Here is a 22988-nt window from a genome sequence, read left to right as displayed (position 1 = left end):
ACAGTGTATGAAAAACTGTGGAAGCTATGGATAATGTTATTGTCTCCAGAAAGGACTGTTCTTTTGCCAGATAAGTTAGAGTAGGGTTAGTTCATATTGACCCCCTCAGGAATCAATTGGAGGTATCGGTGAAGGCTGTACTGCTTCTGGTTTGCTCTTATTCTGAAGGCATAGCTCTTCAGGGGTCTCAACTGAAAGCTTTCTCTTTTAAAGGCCCTGAACTCATTTGTCTCTCCCAGCACTGTGAAACTGAATGTGCTTTGTTAGCTTTTTAGCCTCTTAGATGCTGTTTTCTGCTTATTGCCCCAGAGTCCTGCCCTACACGGTTTAGGAATTGGCAAACACCTTGAAAAGAAAAGCTGTGGAGAATGTCAGTCTCACCTCACTATGATCTTGGTCCCTTCAGTCTGAGCTGCTTGTTCTCCAGTGACTTCAAACAGTTGTGTTTTGTTTGGTTTATATTTTATCCTGCCAGGAGGGTTAGTCTGGTACAAACCACTTTCAGAATCAGAAGTTTTCAGTTGACATATTCCATTGTTTTATGGTATTCTCAAAGCATTGAAGAGATGGTTTTATCTTTAATAAATGTTAAGCTTGTACTCTGGATACTTTGCTATGACCTTCTAACACTGAAGTGTAAGATATACTCTTTGGTTAAAGCAAGAAATAGAAATAATATTTATTGAATTTCAAAAACTTGAAGGCCCTTATTAAACATTTTATAAACATTTTCAAATCTAGTTGGAAAGGCAGCACATCTTCAAAAAAGATATAAGCTACTATCTAATAAATATTGTACTTAAATGTCAAATGAATTATACCACACTGCATACTATAGGAAGATAAGAACTAATATTTATTGCACACCACTGTTAGGTCATTTGATCCTCAGAATAAGCTGATGTTTCCATTAAAATGGAATGAGGAAAAACAGCCAGTTGTAAAAAAAAAATTTGAAAACAGGTAAAATTATAAAGAAGAAAATTAAAATCACCCACAATCTACTGAGAGATAACCATTAAGAACATTTTAGGCCTAAAGAACATGTCTAGTCTTTTCCCAGTACATATAAATGTATATTATATATCATCCTGAAGCACTGAGTTTAGTAATATTTTATTTGCTTTAAAGTCTTTAAATTAGCTATATGCAATTCTAGCACTCCTGCTTCAATTTTATTGTAACTTTTCTATTTCTAATGCCTTTTAAAATTAATCTACACAGTACTGTGAAATATTTTTAAACTTTGATAGTTTGATAAAATTTCAATAGTGCAGACAAAAAGCTTTCTAAAATATATGCAGCTGACATTTTCTTTTTAGTAATCTAGTACAATGGATTATTATTTCTCTAAATTAAGAATTTTGTTAAGTTTATATAAATTACATAATTGTATTGTGATTTTTTTTTCTTAAGTTAGTGTAAAGTTGGTATGTTAAACTTCCTAATAACTTTGTTTGTATTTTAAAGGCCAAACTGTTTTCAGATAGTGGTTCAGCACTTTAGTGAAGAACATTACATCTTCTACTTTGCAGGAGAAACTCCAGAACAAGCAGAGGTAAGTTAACTGGTTTTTCAACTACTGTCAACTTTATTCAGCTCTTGTTTTCTTTTTTAACTGGAATAGAAAGCTGTTGCATTTAAGATAATGTGATAAAAAGGATGCCTGAAATCTAATTATGTTTTATTTTAAGGAATGAGAAGCTTTCATGTGTAAAAAAATTTTTTTTGAAAGAAATGCAGAAAAACACAGTGTAGGGTTATTAGGAAAACTCCATTTTAAATTGACCTTTAAATGGGCTATGATGTTGAGTCCAACTGAGAATGTTCATTGAAAATCCTCTGCAAAAAGGTTATATTCTAAGTACAGTCAAAAAGGTAAGCCAGTTAGTTTTGCTAATAAGCATTGTTGTTATTCACTGGTTGAACTGTGTCTAAAAATAGAAATTCAGTCATCACAAGGAAAAAATTTTGAGGAATTTTCTGTTTTTCTCTAAGTCTAGATATAATGTTTACTTTCAGCACTAGCCATTGATCCATGTGCAATGCCCTTATTAAAACTTTTATTAAGTTTTAAGTAATGCTGTGAAGAAACGTTTTTAAAAATCTCCTTTTAAAAGTACTTTGATTTCTTTGAACCATAGTATTTCTGGGGTGTTTAAAGGTATTTTGTAGAAATATGGCTATATTTCTTCTGCTTATACTCTATGGAAGGAACCCGAAGGTAGTTTAGAGGTGAAAGAAAGTGACTTTGTTGGAAAAAAAGAAGATAATTTGCCAACCCTGGATATGAGGCAAATGCTCCTAAAACTCTGGATCCTGGCATGGGCCCCTGACTCATAAATTACGAAAATATCTTAGGGTGTAGAATAAATTTGATGAATGAGCCATTGTGTTTTATGGCTTATGATTGAATATCATTTTTCCATCATGGAAAAATATCTCAATTGAATACTCATTATTAACTTATAATACACATAAAACCTTGTTTTGTGGGTATGTAGCCCTAATTTGCAAAAATAGGGCTCATAGTATTTTGCTGTTTGACTTTTTTTTTTAATGTTAGATATTGAGCTAGAAAAGAAACTTAAACTTGAGTATCCTATCTTCCAGTTATTTTATCATGTTCTTTCTAAAGATGTGTTTAACTTACATACCTGGATGACATTTCAATGTGTTTTGCATGCCTCACATAAATGTAACATTATCTTATTGGATTTATCTATACTCTTTCCATATTCTGTTTCCATATATCCCTTAAAGTTCAAAAATACCACTGATAGTCCCAGTTTTTTATTACTTTGGTGGCCTGTGGTATCTCTGGTTATTGTCTTCTCTTTCTGAAAGCTATGGTAATTGATTTAGTCTTAAGTTTGCTCCATTAAAAGACGTTCTCTAAACACTGACAGAGTTTAGATTCATTGAAATAGCCAACAAACTAAAGACCTAATTGAGTGAAACAGTAGTACAGAGCTTTCTAGAAACATGTATGCCAAATAAAATATTTAGATTTATTTTTGGTAAACCTAAAATTGTTCTCTCCTTTCTCCAGAGTACTAGATCATTAAACATTTTAGAATATAGCTGCAACTTAATATTAGGCTGAAATATTGTTTTAAATATGTTATATTTAAAAGGCTTATAAATCACCCAGACCCCCTTATACATTTCTACCTATATCATGGTCTAAGGTAAAGATTAGAATGTTTGTCATCAAATCAGTCATCACGTTATCAACTGGTTTTGCAGTCAACCTTCCTTTCACAAAATGTATCAAGTTCAGTTCTGCTTTAGGGTGCCTCAAGTTTAACTGCTTAGATATATGTAAATTTATTTTCTGACTAATAAATTATCACTCATTGGTACTTAAGATTAATATAGAGATTCTACGATAATACAATCAATATTTTACAGAATTATAATTGTTTTGGTCACTGTTTTATTTTGTTGGAGCACCGATGTATTTAAAGCACAGGATACTCTGAGTTTAGAAATGGCAGTCTAGAGAAGGAAGGAACTATTGAATTTGGGGAAAAAACCCAAACTGTTGATTGGAAACTGCATAAACTATTGTATACTATATTTCTTTGAAATGCTGTTATTTTTTGTAGGACTGGATGAAAGGTCTGCAGGCATTTTGCAATTTACGGAAAAGTAGTCCAGGGACAGCTAATAAACGCCTGCGTCAGGTGAAACTTGATCTTCTTTGATTTGTGATTGTCACAAATTTGTGATTGTATTTTGCTTTATCAGTTTGCTCTTTATTTTTATTTCTCTATGACCTATTTTGGGCAACATTTCAAACACTTTAGAATTCTTGAGAGGTGAATCTTGTCAGGCATTGTAAAGCCATGCTCCCACTTGCTTCAGCAGCAGGAGAAATAGTTACTTCTTTATGAAAGAGAATATTCTTTATATACTTGCTGGATACTTAGCCCATAATGCCATCTTTTGAATACATATCAAGGACTTTTTTTCTTCCACTTAAAGTAACAATACCAAGCCAACAACAACAGAAACTATTCTGTTCGGCCCTATTATTATTATTTTTCTTCTTCAAAAAATTATTTTGGCCTGTGTCAGAAAGGTACTTACTGAAAAAATCATCTGACTGAAAGTACTAATCCTGGTAAACTTTAGGGTTTTTCATTTTATAGTAATTGCTTTTGAAACCTATTACATAACTTATGGGTAGTATCCTGTCTTATTTGAAACCTTCACATGCCTGCATGTTCATTTATGCAGAGTTAAGCTAGGCTTTCTCTTTCGTTCTATGTATGTAAACTCAACTTTATATCCTCCATTTCTTTGCTTTTTTCTTTTAGTTATCCCCAGATAATTGGAAAAGTTAGGTAAATTTAATATTCTTGGAGTTTTGAGGAAAGTTTCTTTTTTGTATTTACTAAAGTGACTCTTGTTTTACTTATGGGAATTTCCAATAAGTTTGGTGAATTTAACATACTGTTCTATTGGAAGTGGATAAATGGTTATTATTTAGATGACTGAAAGTTTTATTCCCTGTAACCAGAAGTCTGATACTTTCCCCAGGGACATTTAATTATATGCATAATCACTATGTGTTCTCAAAGCATGTTTTAACATTTTGAAAGTTATGGAAAATCAGATTCAATTTTTGTAGATTGTATCTTGTGAGAAATTTCAGGCATGAAATTATTATTTGTAGGTATAATAGTATATAATCATAATGATATAATAGCTAACAATGTCTTGAGCCCTTTTTATGTGCCAGGTACTCTGCTTGTGCTTTTATACATATCATTTCTAATCTTCACAACAACTTGCAGTGTAGACTTTATCCTAATTTTATATCTGAGGAAGCTGGGGCTCATAGAAACTGACTTGTGCAAGGCCACACAAGTAGTACGTGGCAAGAGGGAAAGAGAACCTGACACTAGAAGATAGATGGTTTAAGTTTTGCATCAAAACTGAAAAATAACTTCGCTTCTTTGGATCTGTATCCTTTTCTGTAAAATGAGAAGGTAGAATCAATATTTTAAAAATATTTTCCAGCTGTGGAACTCTGTGTAGAAAGAAAATCTTCCAGATGAGCATTATATAGCATGTTAGATTTTGATTTGGGTGGTAAGAGTTATTTACTTAAATTAATAAAGAATCCTCAAAAAAAAAAAATCATCTTCTCAACTTCATTTTCTCTGAACCATTGTTTTATAGCAGAAAAGGTGTATTTCATTATTTTTGCAGGAATGTAATTGGAGGAATAACTTGTAAAATACAATTGTATTTTTTTTTAAGTGGGAAGAATTTATTAAAAGGGAAAATATAACTGAAGGTCATGTTTTCTGAAAAAAGGGGAAAATAAGTCACTATTTTGGGTTTTTATAATAATTGCCTTTGAAACCTAATGCATAATTCTTGAAATCTGGGGTAACGATTTCTGTGTTTTCTTTAGGTCAGCAGTCTTGTTTTACATATTGAAGAAGCCCATAAACTCCCAGTAAAACATTTTACTAATCCATATTGTAACATCTACCTGAATAGTGTCCAGGTAGCAAAAACTCATGCAAGGGAAGGGCAAAACCCTGTATGGTCAGAAGAGTTTGTCTTTGAGTAAGTCTTATTTTATCATTACATTAGATGATTTTCTTTTGCTGTAATGCATTTTCTTTCCTTTTTTTAATTTTTTTTTTTTAACTCTGTATCTAAATCAATTAGAACACGGTGCCAAGCTCAGGCATTTTAATAATACACACTTTTTTTTATTCTATTGTATTTGTTCACTTTTACTAGTAAAGTGCTATGTCCTTGGTTTTTCACCCAGTTATTAATACGAATTACCATTACTGATGAATCCAAAAACATTTACTAACATACACAGACAAAATGTTTACAAGGGTTTCCAGGATTTACTCCAGGAAGTTAAAGACAGTAGGGAAAGTGTAATTTGCTTGTCTGTATTCCTGTGTACCAAATAATAAAACATGTTTTGAATCTACTTTTAAATCTAGCACTTTCAGCTGGGTTAGCAGCAGAAATAGGGGGTTTATTCAATACTAATAAAGGAATTAGATAGTTTTATGCCAGGACATTTTCTTAATTCTTTTTCTCCTTGCTGCTTTAGTGATCTTCCTCCTGACATCAACAGATTTGAAATAACTCTTAGCAATAAAACGAAGAAAAGCAAAGATCCTGATATCTGTAAGTTGACACAGAAATTTCTAAAGTGAAAAAGCATGTTTTATATACTTTGGAAATTCATAATGAAGTATAGTCTAAAATGGAAATTAAAAAGGTGTGTAAGCAGTGTAACTTGAGATAGCTTCTTTTTATACTTCTACAAGTATTGATTGCTGTATCTAAAAAAGAAAAAATAAAAAGACCAAAAAGGCTAAATTGTATATACTGTAAACTTAAGCCTTTAGGATTAAAGTAGGATCTGCTCACCCTCCCTCCACAACGTATAGGAGGAAAAAGAAAACAGTAACAGTGGTCATCTTTCTGTGGTGCTTCCTTATCCCTTCTTCCTACTTTTTAAGTTTCTCCTACTTTCCTATACTTTGCATGTAAATGAAAAAAAGCACTCTGTTAAATTTTTTTCTTTAAACTAGATTACACTGCTCACTTCTGGTAGTCAGTACTGGTTCTCAGCAGCACAACTTTTCCCAGTATGTTTCTGAAACAGGTGGCAATGGGATTTAGCAATTCACACCAGAGTGAATTAGGTTAATCCTTAAATACCTTCTTAAAAATCAGGCTTAAGGGGAAAAAAAAGTGATATGTGTTAACAGAATCAAAGCCTGAATTTTTCGCTATAAATATATTTATTCTGTAATTTCTGTACTACTATTAAAATGCTTAACATTTTTAGTGGTCCCCCATTATTTTTAAGATAAAAATCTAACCCCCTAGCAATGATACAGAAGAAAGGCTCTTTCCTTATCCACTCCTCCCCACTCTTACTTTCACTGTGGAATCTTTTGTATATCCTTCTCTCCAGCTACACCAGCTTTCTTATAGCTCTTAAATTGTCCATGGATTTTTAAAACCATCCACCATACCTTCTGTTCAGACTGCACACACACTCTTCTTTTCTGTTTCTACTTAGCTACACTTCCAGATCCTGTTACAAGTCAGCTTAAGGGGGTACCTGTTTGGAATGGATGTTTAACCTCCACAGAATGAATTAGACATTATTTCTCTGTACTTCATTAGCATACACCACTTTACAGCGCTTAGCATGGGGTATCATAATTGATTTCTTGCCTCCTTGGCTAGACTGTTACCTCCATGCAAGTCAGAGACTGTATCTTTATCATGTCTGTATCCTACATCCCTGCCAATCAGAGAGTCTGGCACATAGTAGGCATTCAGTAAATGAATGAAGTAAGCATTTAGTATTAAATTTATGATCTTACTGAAAAGTCCTTTAATAAAAAGCATTTAACACTATAGATAAGATAGAACATTAGGAAAATTTGTGTGACTAATTACAGTGTCATCTTTTTAGACAGTAATCATTTGATATTTTTCTGTCACAGTATTTATGCGCTGCCAGTTGAGTCGGCTGCAGAAAGGGCATGCCACAGATGAATGGTTTTTGCTCAGCTCCCATATACCATTGAAAGGTATTGAGCCAGGATCCCTGCGCGTCCGAGCACGATATTCTATGGAAAAAATCATGCCAGAAGAAGAGTACAGCGAATTTAAAGAGGTATTAAAGTTACTTACCAGTCCAATTATTTTTAAAGGCATTAAGAAAAATAATTAACTTTTTTTCCCCCCAGCATCCCTACTGGAGTATAATTGCTCCACAATGCTGTGTTAGTCTCTACCATACAACAAAGTGAATCAGCCACACGCACACATATATCCCCGTATCTCCTCCCTCTTGCGTCTCCCTCCCTCCCACCCTCCCTATCCCACCCCTCTAGGTGGTCACAAAGCACCGAGCTGATCTCCCTGTGCTATGTGCTGCTTCCCACCATACCCATTGAGTTAAATATAGTAATTTCACAGTTTAGTGGCACAGTGACAGGCAGAGGTTGAAAAGCCTTGCAACAGTATGACATTGCTTTGAAGAGACTATAAATATGTAGATTACAAACTCATTGTTTTTAATAAATTTATTCAGTAGAACATATTCCTAAATGTATACATACATACAGAAGAACGTATTTCCTGTTAATGTTACTGAGAATGCTTAATGCTGTGTACTTTCAACAATCTTTCTTGATGTCATTTTTAGCTTATACTGCAAAAGGAGCTTCACGTAGTCTATGCTTTATCACATGTATGTGGACAGGACCGAACACTACTGGCTAGCATCCTACTGAGGATTTTTCTTCATGAAAGGCTTGAATCGTTGTTGTTATGTACACTAAATGACAGAGAAATAAGCATGGAAGGTACAGTATGGATGTGTTAGTGTGATACTTTTAAAAACTGGTTAATGATTAGATTTTATATATCAAGTATATATGTACTCTTAGAACATATTAAATAGTTAAATCATTTTACAAATTTACTCAGTTTTTCATTCATTAAAAATTACAGTTGGAATGTCATGTCTGATTCTTAGGCTGGCTAATATGGTTGGGGGGGGGTATTATCTCTAATACAACTTTCTGTCATGGCAAATTAGAAGCTGTAAGAAAGTGACTTCCGTGTCCAGATCAATAGCTCATACTGCTTGGTTATTAAGAATAGTTTGGTATGCTTACCATGTTCTCTTGTTTGTTTTTTGCTTATAAATTCATTGCACAAAAGTTGGGTGTTAGCTGCATTTTATTTCTGCCTTCTATAGGTAGGTAGTTTCCAGGCAATTTAGCTGGACCCACAGTAGTTTGTAACAGCTTATAAATATGTCAGAGTAACCCATTTCAAACCAGCCCTTTGACTCAATAACAGTACTTGCTTCTAGGTTCCCCAAATAAACTGTAAAATCTAAAACTATTTCCTCCTGATCATAGAAAATATAAAAGTATATAGATTTGTCAGGAAAGATAAAGTGGTGGTACATATTTTACACTGAGATTGTCTTTTCTGGCAGTATTTGTGTTTTTTTTAGGATTTTATTAAAAGTCATGAATAGCCATATTTTAGGCAAATAAGTTAATTTATACGGGGGTTTTAAGTGACATTCTTGTTTGTAAATTAACTCAGATTTTTTAAAGCGTGCGCTCAGTGGACAGCAAAGGTGGATTCTGGTCCTAGTTTTGTCACTATTTGGCTCTTTAGTCTTAGATAAGTCATATAACCATCTAGAGCCTTTGTTCATATAATGTGGCAGTGTTAATTCCTTCTCCTGTTTATGATCTAATGAAGTGAAGGAATAGAAAGTCTTTTGAAGAGTTAAGTTTATAGGAATATAGGATGTCATTATAATCAATATTTAATGCTACATGCAAATAAACATACTTAAAGAGCTATAATTATTTGAGGAAAAAATGAATTCATTTAATTTCCAATTTGATTCACATTAGTACAATCCTTTACAGATAATTTTTTAATATATATATATTTATGTAGATGAAGCCACTACCCTATTTCGAGCTACAACACTTGCGAGTACCTTGATGGAGCAGTATATGAAAGCCACTGCTACACAATTTGTTCATCACGCTTTGAAAGACTGTATCCTAAAGATAATGGAAAGCAAGCAGTCTTGCGAGGTGAGTATTGCAGCAAAGAGCATATTTTAATAGGTAATGCTTTATAGCTAACTGCACTTCAAGGCAAATATATTAGCTGTCTGAAACTGTTCATCAGAACAGTTATACCTTTTGTAATACGTTTAGAAAAATGTTATGCAAAACAGACTTTTTAAAAAAGATGTACTTTATTTGGAGATTAAAAACCTCGAATTGCACCAGAAATACATGAAAGTACTCCTGCTGTACTAATGATAAAAGTGTATGCTACTTTCAGAAAGTGTGCAAACATAAATTGAAGTTATTGTTAGAGATTTCTGTTGTGTAAGTTCTATGTGACACTTGCTAATAACATCTAGGTTTCTCCTCAAAGGTTTTTTTGAAGTGGGGGTGGTGGTGGGAGGGTCAGAGGTACAAGATAACCCCCTCAAAAGCAAATAAAAACATCCTTTTAGATTATTGAGGCTTCAGTGTAAACTCATAACAAACCATTAAGAAAAGGAGTAGAATCTCATGTATATGGCTATTCCATCATTTTATTTTGAAGGCAGAGCAACTATAGAAGGAGGATATTAAATATATCTTTTATGTCTGATACAAAATAAAGGAACTGCTTTTGATGATGTATACTGGGAACACTCAAAATGTTAATTCTGCACCAAGTTGTCAATTTTTACTAATTAACTTAAGAGGAAGAAATGGATAATTTAGTGTTGGAAACCTGGGGTTAACACCATAGTTGGTCTAATAAGTGTAAAGGATACAGAAATGCAGCAAGTCTGCAGAAAGTCTCTGGACGTTAAATCCAGGGTAGAGAATTTAGATTCCTATAGATAAATCTTCTCCATTAATTCTAGATAAGAATTCTTAGATTTTAGAAGTTACTGGAAAGTTTTTAGAAGGGTTCATGATGCTGCCTCTGAGGCATTTGGTATTTTATTAGTCATTTAAAAAGTCTTATCTCATTCAGAAAAACCTTTCTATTTTAATCAGCTTTTTTCCTCAAATAAATAGATTTAAGATAGGTTTTATAATAATATACGGTGATCTTTCTTTCCAATTAAATACTTCTGGTATATTTGTGCATGTGGCCACTGAAGCTGGGATTTTTTTGTCTTCTGGTTGGGAATATTATATTTAAAATAAAGTCTAATACAGTTTTATGTGCCTGTAAAAATCTGTGGTAAAATGTGGTAAATGAATAAAAGAAAACTTCATTAATGGTATTTAACCCAAAGCAACTGAAAACTGTTGAATAATCATTCATTGCTCTTCAGTTGCGTAGATGGGAATTAATGGTAACAAGTCCATTAGGAGTTTCACAGAGCAAACCCTAGTTAGCCCCACACCACCACCAAAAGACTAATACCGTTTGAAAAATGGAAAAATAGAGAACCTTGAAAAAAACTGCTTGATTACCTTGATTCATTTGCATTTATCATTGCCAAGATGCATTTATATTGATTTATTCCTTCTCTTAGTTAAGTCCATCAAAGTTAGAAAAAAATGAAGATGTGAACACTAATTTAGCACACCTATTGAACATACTTTCAGAGCTTGTGGAGAAAATATTCATGGCTTCAGAAATACTTCCACCGTAAGTGGTGAAATTTTAATTTGACAAGAAATTGTATATTTGCATTTTAAAAAATTTGTATTTCTAAAACATGTGTAAGCTTTTCCACTGTCCTGATGTTATTATACTCTGAAGAAGTTAGGGTTTTTAATCTTTACACGATGAATTGTGTTTAAGGAAACAGAGTGACTTGAAGAAACCAAAGTGAAATATTTGCATTAAAATAAAACAAATACAGGCCAGTATGTCTGGTTTATATAGTAACTTGGGGAAAGAACAGAAGCTTATCTCAGGTTTGAGGAGGTCATAAAAGACACGTATCTCTCCAGTATGTAGTTGAACATCTTGCTCAAAATGTACACGAGATAATTACTCGGTGTCTGCTTAGCGGCTTCTGGTGTTAGCTCGCTTATTCAGGTAGAAGTTAACTTACATTAAAATCTGTCTCCCTGGAACCTGTACTCATTAGTTCCTCTATATCTGCATTCCAGTACTTTTTCATACTTTTCTTTAATACAGAAGTAATCTAAAAATGGTAGGATTTCTTCCAAAGTAAATGTAAAGAACTGGTTAAATGAATTGATGATGCAAACTTTTTAAAGTTTTCCTTATCCTTTGCTAAATATCACTACTTGTAACAGAGAACTTTTTTTGGGAAAATGGCCAGTTGCATTTAAAAATGTCATGGATTTTGTAAATTAAGCTTTAGGCTGCAGTGAGATCAGTATTTTCAAGTGCTTTCTGTATTAAGATGGTTGTGTTATTTTGGCAGGACACTGAGGTATATTTATGGGTGTTTACAGAAATCTGTTCAGTACAAGTGGCCTACAAATACCACCATGAGAACAAGAGTTGTTAGGTAAGACTTACTGTTCTATTAAATCATATAGCCTGCACTGAGAGTCAAATGGATAATTGTGAAAATGTGGAGACTAACAGTATACAGTATACAATTTCAAGACCTTTTTTCTTTGACTTTTATGTCAGAGTCCTGTTGAATATTTTCTGAATTCAGATAGCTCCTAAACTTTAACTTACTTTGTGTTTTTGTTTTGAAGTTACTATGAGATACTTAGCTAGCAAGCTACCTTTTTGCATTTTCTAAAAACCTCAACATTCACTGATGGGAGGAGAGAAAGACTGGTTGATTTGTGCTGAGAACGAAAAGCAATAATTGTACAATTTAGATATTAATTAACTGGTTTGTTAACAGTTTGTGACTCAGGGCTAATCTCCAACCAGAGTCTACTTAGTTCTGAAGCTGTTACAGTGTGTTCATTGTGCAGTAATTAGGAGGAATTGCTTTGTCAAGTCATAGCATTTTGTAGCTTATATAGGACTTTGTTGTCATTTCCGTAACTTTTCCAATGAGGAAGCAGATCTGTAGAGATTAAATTGTTTGCTTAAGGTTATACAGAAAGTTAGTGGCTAAGGCAGAACTAAAGGCAAAACATCTAAGACCCAATCTAATATCCTTAACACTCCTGTATGCTTTTGTTAAGCACACCCCAACCCATTCAGGACAGGAGGAAATTAGTGCAAAAGCATCAGAGAATTCAGGGGTCTAATAATAAAATTTATCATATAGAATATATGCTGCCCATCATGTTATACACTATTAAAAAAAAATTGGGCAACTACTGAAGGCACCAATATCATATAATTAGTTTTGAAAATGTGTGTTAATCCTGCCCCCAACCTAAATCTTGTAAAGAGCCTTCTACTCTTTTTACAGATAAAATCTCTCTTGGTTAGTAATGATATGACATAAATGTTTAAGAATTGTAGATTCTGTATTTCTTGGCTTTAGTAGTGATTGAGAGGAATAGACACGTATTACAAGCATATAATGTTGCAGCACAGTTGTGTGTGATGTAAATGAAAACTTTTGTAAGTTTCAAACAAGTATATTTGTTAAGCAAATAGCTGGAAATTCTGCTATGTGGATTATCTGATACTACAGGGTCTTGTAAGGGGCATTTATGGCCAAGGTGGTGATTTCTATCCCTAGTTAAGCTTTTAAATATATGTGTAGATACCTAGTATCCCTCTTAAATTTAAAATCACCTCTAAAAATTCCCAGAAAGTGGATTTGCACACTGAAATTCTTTTATGGTTCGGTGTTGCTAGGCTATATTTCAGATCCAAAGACAAAGATATCAAAATGTTTTCAAGCAAAATTTGTGCAAGATTCTTCATAAATTACCTGCTATAAAGAAATCTAAAGACTTAATAATTGTATATTAAGAATAAATGCTATCTGAGAAGCAACACATGAATTTTTCTAAGACTCCCCAAAATTTGCAAACAACATCATTGGGAGGTAAATGCTGAGAAGTTGGGTTATTCACTCTGATAGAGAACAGAGACTGTGTCAATTATTTTAATCTCTAAAAGGAATTTTATCAACTTGGAAATAATGCTTGTCTTTACAAGGGCAGGTGCGAGGTCAATTATTAGTGTGGATTCCTCTTAAGAGGAAATTAGAGAAATATTATCTACACAAAAACATAAACTCTACCAGTAACCGAAGAAGGGAGCAGACTAGGAATAGCTATATACACTTGTAGTTTTACTTTGTACTTTGTTCCCAGCGTAAGATTAGCAGGTAAAATCACATATGACAACTGTTATTAAGCCATGTGTTTTTATACTAATTTTTGGTTTTGCTATTAATATTTTGTAATTTGAGAACTTTTTTTTTAACTTTAGAAAGCTTGATGTCCTTTTCTTCATTGCCTTAAAAGCTTTTCAACATTGTTTGTATACATTTTCATTTATCAAGAAGTCACTTTTTCCCTAGTACAATGGATTAATTTTTATGTAACTCAACAAAATCAGTATAACCAACTTCATTTATAACAGACTTTACTGAGCTGTTCTGTTTAAAGAAAGAAAGAGAAGTTAGAGAATGTTAGTTTTAGGACCTTACAGGACTATGTGTCTATTAAAAGGGTTTATTTGTACTCCTACAGTATTTCAGAAATTCTTAGTGTTCCTAAGGACACACCTTCCTCAAAGTAAGTATAAAATGCACTACTAGCTTGGAATAAGTAAATAGTAGCCAAAACAGTAAATGTTACAGATACAACTTAAATCTTCCCAAAGTAAATCTAAAAATCTAAATTTGAGAAAAGTGAATAATGTTTAAGCAGCAAATATATGTTCTTAAAGTAAGATACTTTAGCTTATTATTTTCATAAAGTTGCATATTTGGTCTTCCCTACATTAGTTCAAAGTTCATGGTTCTACTAACATTTTTGTATATATATATTATTTTAATGTAACACATATTGTAGTTTTCTAAAAAAACAAAATTTCCCTCCCATTCAGTGGTTTTGTTTTTCTTCGACTTATCTGTCCTGCCATCCTGAACCCACGGATGTTTAATATCATCTCAGGTAATCAGCTTTTGATAAATTTTGAAATTAAAAAGTTTCATACTCTTTAGTAAGGTTACTCATTTTTCCTTTTAAATCTTTTTTTTTTTAATCCAATTATAAGACTTGGTATAAAACATTCCAAAGCACCCCTTTCTTCTTCCTTTTGGTACTTTACCTTTTCTTTCCATTTTGTTTCTTAACCTTTCTTTCCATCTAATATTTGAAGCCTGAGATGGCATGATTAGACACAAATCATTTTTTTCCCATCCCTACCTATGTCTCAGACTCTTATGATGATGATTTTTTCCAGCCTGCAACATAGGCTTTTTCAAGTTGGGAAGAAGAGCTTCCTGTGTGCTTTTAACCCATGCTAGACCCTGTCACTACCATTGCAAGTTGGATTTTAAAATTATAGCTGCAGTTGCAATAGTACTCTGTGAATACTTATAAAGAAAGTAGCCCTTTGAGATTTCCCAGTAGAGATTTCTTGTCACCAGCTATATAATGTTAATTGGCATTTAAACTCCAACAAACCAGATTCAGTTTTGCTTATTACCCAAATGCCCATTATGGATTGACTTTCAGATGTTGTAGACTTTTCAAATAAAGGATAAGAATGATATTTGTGACTACAAATGTAATCATGAGCCATCATTAGCAGAAGGAATCTGAAGTATTTTTGTCTTGATAATTTGAAGCTCAAAATTGTATTAAAATTTTTCGGAGTATCTTACCTTTATAGCCATCATATCTCTGTAGTTATCTCCAATTGCTACTAAAATGGTTAAATCTATGGGTCTACTAAGAATTAAGGGTTTAGAATTCTTTTGGAGAGATTTATTTATCTGAATGTTAGACTCTGAACCACTAGGCAATATTATTTATAGTTTAGCAACTTCAGATAAAAAGAATACAGTCTAAAATCAGGCAGCCAGATAGACTATCTATAGGTTTTTACTGTTAAATAATTATGTTTCAGAGCTTAAAATTAATAGAGACAAATATTTTTCATTTACATCCTATTATCTATATAGGGCAGTGCTTCCTGATTAACCTTTAAAATATTTTTTAAAAATTAATAAATTGCATGTTTTTCTCCTCAAAATAAAGCAGAGATTCCAGACTTTGTTATTGAGCTTTAAAGTGAATTATTTGAGTCAGTGGAGGCTGGGAGCAAGGAATTGCTTATATTGCAAATTGCTAACCTTGGATGGGTTGAAATTAGCTTTGTGAATTGTCCTGTAGGGTATGTGGAGTAACAAGTCTTTTTAGCAATAAGATAAAGCTTTGAAGTATTTTGAAATACCCTGTAGTACCCTTTTCACAAACTAAAAGCACTGATAAGTGTATTCAGTTTTTCCCCCTTTAAATCAAGCTCTTTTGAATTATACAGGTCATACTTTTTCCAAAAAACATTGAGTTCTGAATGGAAGAATATTAATATTTTTAACAGTAAAGAAATATTAAAATGCTAAATTTATAATGGTTTACTTGGAAGTACCTTTGGAGTTGGTGTCATTAGCTGTGCCCAATTCTCTTATAGATTCCCCATCTCCTATTGCTGCAAGAACACTGATATTAGTGGCTAAGTCTGTGCAGAACTTAGCAAATCTTGTGGAATTTGGAGCTAAGGTAAAAACATTTTGATACTTTAAAATGTCATTTATGAATGAAACTTTGACACGATAAAACCATGAAATATGGCATAAGTAAATTTTCAACAGTGGATATTTCATAAAGATAATTTATGATTTTGTTGATATGTTCATATTTTTAGATGCTTTTAGATTTTACTTTTTAATAGTGGAATTTTAAAGACCACCATTTTCGCTAGTAGTATAGAAAGGTATTTTTTCAGTATAATTTCCAGTATAATCAGATTCTTTCACTTTTAAATATAAAAATCAATGAGCATATTTTTAAATGCACCCCAATCAATTTTATTATGTGTTGCATAATAAACATTCTCTGTAAATATTAAAATTCGGATGAGTTTTTAAAACACCCATATGTGATCCCACTATCTAAAGATAATGACTGTTAATGTTCTGGTACGGATAATACTATGTCATCTGCTTTTTTTATATTAACAGATTACAAGTATCCTTATATGTACTTCCTTTCAGACTTGTCCAGTTATTTCTTTAAATGAACTTTGGAGTAAAAGTACTAAGTAAGAAGACATTTTGCTCCCCACAGCCTTTCCAAAACTCAACTAGTATTACTTTTTTATTTTTGACAATCTGATAAGCATGTTACTTTTTGTATCATTATTTCATTACTCTTAGAACTGTATGACTTTTCATGTCTGTTTCTTTGGAATCGTCTATTGAGGTCCTTATCTCATCTTACTGATTTTAAGAGAGTGTGTATTAATACTAACCCTTCCCCGTTTTACAACATAGCATATTTTCGAATCGGTTTAAGATTTTAGAATGAAGCAGTTTATAGTATGACTCAGCTTTTGAATTCATCTGAACCCTGAGGCAGGTTATGAGTACCAATTTTTTATTGCAGTCCCTACCACACTATATTTTAATTCCCTATATTCTCTGCTAGGTTCTAATAACCTCTGGGTACTTGGCAAATATTGACAGTTTCTCACTAATTATTTTTGAATGACCTACATATAAGAAATTGTGTTTGCTAGGCTATGTGTGCTTTTTTTCATCCAGAATTTGTTTGTTTATTAAAGTACTCCATACTCCTATTCCTCAGAATAGCTGCTTGCTTATATTAGAAGGAAAAATATGGTCATTGTATAATTACGTCAATTCTTATGAATAATGTGCTGCTACTGATAATTTGATTTATAAGAATTTTTGCTACATGTATGGTTTTTGTTACGGACCAGATAATGTTTCTGATGCATATATAGTAAGCTTTTTATTTTTATATTTTTAGGAGCCTTACATGGAAGGTGTCAATCCATTCATCAAAAGTAACAAACATCGTATGATCATGTTTTTAGATGAACTTGGGGTATGCATATAATTTTTCAAGTACTTTGACATCTATACTTAATATAGCTGAGTATAACTCATTGAAGCAACAACCTTTAGAAAGCTTTTCTATCCAGAGCTTAAAACAAAACAAAACAAAAAAGCTGCATATTTTTGTCTACCTTCTTAAACAAATTACTTCATTTGATATAATTGTAACAATTTATTCTTACACTGAATGATTTACACCAAGAATAGAGGACTGTGGCTTTTGAACTGCCTGTGTCAATTTTTAGTTTGTCCCACCTCACCACTATGACATTCTGTTGCTGCTACTGTGTGGAATTTGAAACAAGATGGATAACCCATAGTTCTGGCCAGTTTAATAAGTAAATGGACTGGAGAATGTATGTTCCTGTGGCTTTTCTAAGAATAAAATACATGGATTTGGTGTTAAACTTCATTCAGTGGGACTACATATGCCTTACTTAGGCATTTATAAATAAGTTGTGATTATAAAATTAAGAATGGGATTTTAAGAATAATTTTTAAGACCCTGGATTTCTTAGTAAAGTTAAATTTTCTTGTTATAGATTTTCAGATACTGCATCAATTAAAAACTAAATAAATTTATTAGCAATTCAGTTCATATATATAGAAACCAGAAAAGAGATGTGAATTTAGCCAGGTGTATGGCACTAGGGAATGCTAGGGTAGGAGAATGTTCTGCTTTAATACAGTCAGATTCACTTAAAAGCACAAGTAAACAACCACCACACCACTGTACAGTCAAACCAGTCAGGACAGCCTGTGGGCCCCTAGTTTGCAGCTTCAGGTATAAGAAATTTATAGTGTTGGTCCATATTGATAATGAAATTGAGAAATAAAGGAGCAGATGCTAAATGGCCATCATGTTCCTATATGTGAACTCCTGGGAAGTTTTGAAGCATATAAATATTTCCGATTACCAAAAAAATATAGTTGGTCCATGATGAAATTTTTTTTTTTTTTTTTTACTATAGTGATGTTTAAGGAGCTGTATGAAACTGTCCAATATTTAAGGCTAGCTAGTTTATCTCAAGACACATTTCTAGGTGTAGATTCAAGATTAGGATTCCATTTACTTTCCATAATCACATGTCTACAGTCCAGCTTTCTCTATCACTTTCCTAGTTATGCCACACAATCTAGCCTTTCAGATTGCTTAGAATTCCAATATTATAATACTCTTCCAGTCTCCTCATACTCTTCCATTGCTTTACACCTATATAAGTCAAATAAGACTCACTTCAAACGTCTCCTTCAGGCAGGCTTTGCTGAGCCCTAAACCTGAACTAAATAATACCTTTTGTTCTGCTTCCTAAGTATCCTGCATATCCTTTGATATATATAACTCTGTGATCAGTTTACATCTAGTCTGTGTCTTCTCTACTAGGTTGTAAACTCTTTAAAGGCAAATGTGGTTGTCTTTCATCGCATCTCTAGAAGCATCCCATCTCTAGAAGCCTTCATTCACTGAAAAAAAATGAATTATATTCTAATTATTTTTTTTAGACCATAGAAAACTGAGTGTTTGCAGTTTTTAGGAGTGTATAGCAAATACTGTCACCATTAGGGAGAGGAATAGATTTGTTTAAAACCACTGGTAATCTAAACTCGCGTTAAATTTTATTCCAGTGCTCAAAATAAAATCAATACTTAGTTACTATAACAAGTTGGTAGTACTGTATTGGCACTAATTTACTTTATGAACCTTATCTAAAGATACCATAATTAACACATCATTTCTACACATTAGCAAGTGTTTTGGGCAGAGTCCACAGATAATTATAGGCCTGAAAGGTTCTCATCAATGCTTTCGTAATGTAGCTCTTATTTATATATGCTGATCAATTTGGACAAACTATAGTAGTTTAATAATGAAACTCAGTCTGAAGGAGTGGAGGAATTTTAAGTTTAGGTTGCATTTAATCCAGATTGGCAGTTAATGCTTGCATTATTTATGTTCCAGTTTAAAAAAATAATATTGCACAGTATTCTGCCGTGTGGTTGAAGAAAATGAAACTTGGTTTTGTGTGAATACTGAGGTCACAAAATCTATCAAGTTGTTGAATTTTAAGAACATTTTAAGAGAATATTATGTGTTAAATTTTATCTACTGTACCAGTTAGGATCTTTTCAGAAGAGATTATAAAGAGTTGTATTTCTAAATGCAGTTTTATGATTCCCTTAAAGAATGTACCTGAACTTCCGGACACTACAGAGCATTCTAGAACTGACCTTTCCCGTGATTTAGCAGCATTGCATGAGATTTGTGTGGCCCATTCAGATGAACTGCGAACGCTCAGTAATGAGCGTGGTGCACAGCAGGTAGGTTTTTGCCAACCTTTTTTAACAATGATGTTCCTCACACTTAAGCAGAATGTCAACATAGGATTCTTTGGGAGGTGATAAATAGCTGAATTAGTCTTATTATATTGTTTTTGAGAATCTGAATCATAATCCACAAAGATCTCAGCAAACAGGAATAATGAGCCCAGACTAAGAGTACATATTTTTGATACTGCAAAATGTCAAATCTTGCTTTTAAGTTAATGTGAACTCTACTGAAAAGTGGTGTTCATGCACTTCAGTGGCATGTATGAAAATGCTAAGTGAGCTACTGATGTCAGTAGTGATGTGGCTTTTTCTGTCTCTTCTGTCACACACAAGGTGCCTGGCCAAGTACTTTTCAAACTGTCAAACACACGAGAATTATTCAGGAAGATTGGTAAATATTTTAAGCTCCAGATCCAGAGATTGTTTAGTGTGGCCTTAGAAGAGCTTATCAAAAATGGCAGTTTCTAAGAACCGTCACCACAGTGGCCAACCATTTGGCAAGGACCTTATAGAAGAGATTAACACACTGAGAGTGGTGATTCTGAGTTCTCAATCTGAGATTCTAAAATTCTCAAGGTTTTTCGAGTTTAGATAACAGCATGGATCATTTAGGTTCCAGTCACTTGAGAAACTTATGCAGAATATGTGCCATGGACCCACTTATATGCCCTTGGCATGTACAATGCCTTCTTGCCACACTGACTTGCTTTAAGTATTAAAAAAAAAATCTTATTGGAGAATTATTAGGCTGTAACCTGACTGCCCTCATGTGCTCCTATAGGGCTTAAGATGTGTCATTTATAATGATAAATCTTTCTTCTGTAAGGTGTTCTATTCTAGAGAGTGTTCTGGCCTAAGTAGGTATGAAATGCCAAATGCAAACGAGTTTCTGTTTAGTGTACAAAAATTCTCTTCTATTTCGACCAAAATAATATGACCTAGTCAAGGGCTGAATGATACATACTTACAATTTTATGTTTTTGAGTAGAATGGTAATAATATTTTATTTATTCCTTTGCATTTATATGGCTTTTTTCAAATCCAGGTTCCCATCCCTGAGATTTGATCAGGCTTTCATTTATTTACTAATTATTTTCATACTGTTTTTCCTTGTCTAGCACGTACTGAAAAAGCTTCTGGCTATAACAGAGCTGCTTCAGCAAAAACAAAACCAGTATACAAAAACTAATGATGTCAGGTAGCAGCCTTCGCCGCAGTGTTCTGCATGGATTCAGCATGCCCAACATGGTAATTCACATCAGTATAATGTCTCCTTTGCTCTTGCCAAAAAATAGCACACCTTCCCACATTCCAGTGATGTGTGAACTATGCAAACAAAACTCGAGATTCTGCTGGTGAGTAACTGCGCCAGCAGCTTTGTAAGCTATCTGTGCAGGATATTTGCACTTTTTCCACATATGGAATCTTTACCAACCTCTGAGCCTTGGTGTACAGATCACCTTTCACACAATGCTATGACTGACTGTATCTTGAACTTGGAAAATATATTTTCAATACATTCAATTGCCAAAGTTTTGCTGTCTCTTGGAAACAGAACTATGAAAAAAAGCATTCTCTGTTGACAATTGAGTATAACTGGATTGCAGACTGCTCTTACTGTTACTTCTTCCTGAATTAGGAATATGACCGTTTGACTGTTCAATGACTTTATTTGTATTTACAGTTTCCAGAGTTTACCATTACAATAGGAACAATCTTTGCTGTATACTTTTTTTAAATAACTGCTATTTCTCTTTGCTGGAACTGTTGAAAGAAAATATATAGAATGGATCTATTGCTCATCAGCTTTATTTTTTAAACATACCACTTATTTTGTTCGAATTGTCAAAGACTGTATTTAGATCTCATAATGCTTTTTTGTTAAATGTTTACAACAGTAAATAGTTTGAATTCAATAAATATTATTGGTCACTGTGTACTGATCAACGCATGTTACCCATTCAACTGTTTTATAGATTACCGATTTCTTTTATATATGTTTAAAAACCCTAGAATGCTTTCATTGAAAGTATTCATTAATTCCAAGTTGATTTTTTAAATTATGCAAACAATTTCATCAGCCACTGAACAGCTATCCATCTTTGCCCTTCTGACTACTTGTTGTATCTGCTGGATATTTAGTTTGACTGTATAGTTTTATTTGCTTCTGTATGTGTATTTTTGTGAAGTATTCACAAGGGTTAAGTTAAAATAAAACCAAGGGGATATCATAAATATCTGATTACTTCTGTCTAAATACAGCTAAACATTTAATTTCATTATTTTCTTCCTCCTTTTAGGGGCAGTTCAAATTTAGTACCAGAGCAAGGCCCAGGGAGATGAAACTTGAGATGTTTTTCTGGCTGATGGTCTCTTTTGAAGGATTCCATTATGTATTTGTTAACGATTCTTTCCCTTCCATAACTGTGCAGGGTAGGGAAGGCATACAAGGCGAGCCAGACAGGGATGTACTGGGAAAAGCATTTCCCCACTAAAAAAAAATTTTCTAAAGGCCTAGGTTCTAAGAGCAACACTTTAATGCTTAAAATACAGGAAGAAACAAAGTGTTAAAACTATACTATGCAGAAATTTTGTGAACCCTCAGTAAGCTGCAAGTATTAAATGCTGTTATTTATATAGAGGTAGCTAGCCCTGAAGTAGCTGCGATCACAGTTGAACAGTGATAGCAAAACACAAACACACCAGGTGCTTTTTCTTGATGTCAACCCAATTCCATATTTTCCCCTCTGCTTTTCAGTTAGACAATAATATGCCATTTGGTCTCCTTCCAGGATAGACTAAAAGGTATACGGACATCTCCGAAAACATTTCAACAATATGCAAAAAGGTCTAGATTCTAGTGCTCAGCAATTTGTTCTCTCCCACTACTCACATCTCAGTTTTAACCATGCTGACCTGCCATTTCTCAATCTGAACTGCTTCTCCTGCCTTTTATTTCTAAAAAAACCCCACAAACCTAAAGACACTCTGCTTTTTAAAATTTTAATGACATGCTTATTATCTCTTAAGCTGGAATAGGAAACTTGTCATTTACCTTTGTAGGCCTTGGAGTAACTTA

At 33.1% G+C, this 22988-nt stretch overlaps 1 protein-coding gene across 1 annotated transcript in view; it reads left to right on the top strand.

The window, feature by feature from the left end:
* The window catches only part of RASA1 (RAS p21 protein activator 1), a 107346-nt gene extending 86219 nt beyond the window's left edge, over window positions 1-21127 (top strand). Inside the window, exons 12-25 of the mRNA XM_082836052.1 lie at window positions 1471-1558; window positions 3612-3689; window positions 5432-5589; window positions 6101-6177; window positions 7518-7690; window positions 8225-8384; window positions 9508-9650; window positions 11111-11226; window positions 11978-12064; window positions 14539-14606; window positions 16132-16220; window positions 17493-17570; window positions 19766-19900; window positions 21028-21127. Coding sequence (XP_082692178.1) covers window positions 1471-1558; window positions 3612-3689; window positions 5432-5589; window positions 6101-6177; window positions 7518-7690; window positions 8225-8384; window positions 9508-9650; window positions 11111-11226; window positions 11978-12064; window positions 14539-14606; window positions 16132-16220; window positions 17493-17570; window positions 19766-19900; window positions 21028-21111 — 1534 coding nt within the window. The 3' untranslated portion in view covers window positions 21112-21127. The remainder of the gene's footprint in view (window positions 1-1470; window positions 1559-3611; window positions 3690-5431; window positions 5590-6100; window positions 6178-7517; window positions 7691-8224; window positions 8385-9507; window positions 9651-11110; window positions 11227-11977; window positions 12065-14538; window positions 14607-16131; window positions 16221-17492; window positions 17571-19765; window positions 19901-21027) is intronic.
* Window positions 21128-22988: the final 1861 nt, after the last annotated feature.

This window comes from Leucopleurus acutus, assembly GCF_964270905.1.
Source record: "Leucopleurus acutus genome assembly, chromosome: 3".
NCBI classification, from domain to species: Eukaryota; Metazoa; Chordata; class Mammalia; order Artiodactyla; family Delphinidae; genus Leucopleurus; species Leucopleurus acutus.
Note: the sequence above shows the minus strand (reverse complement) of the source record. Positions and strands in the feature narration are given on the sequence as shown.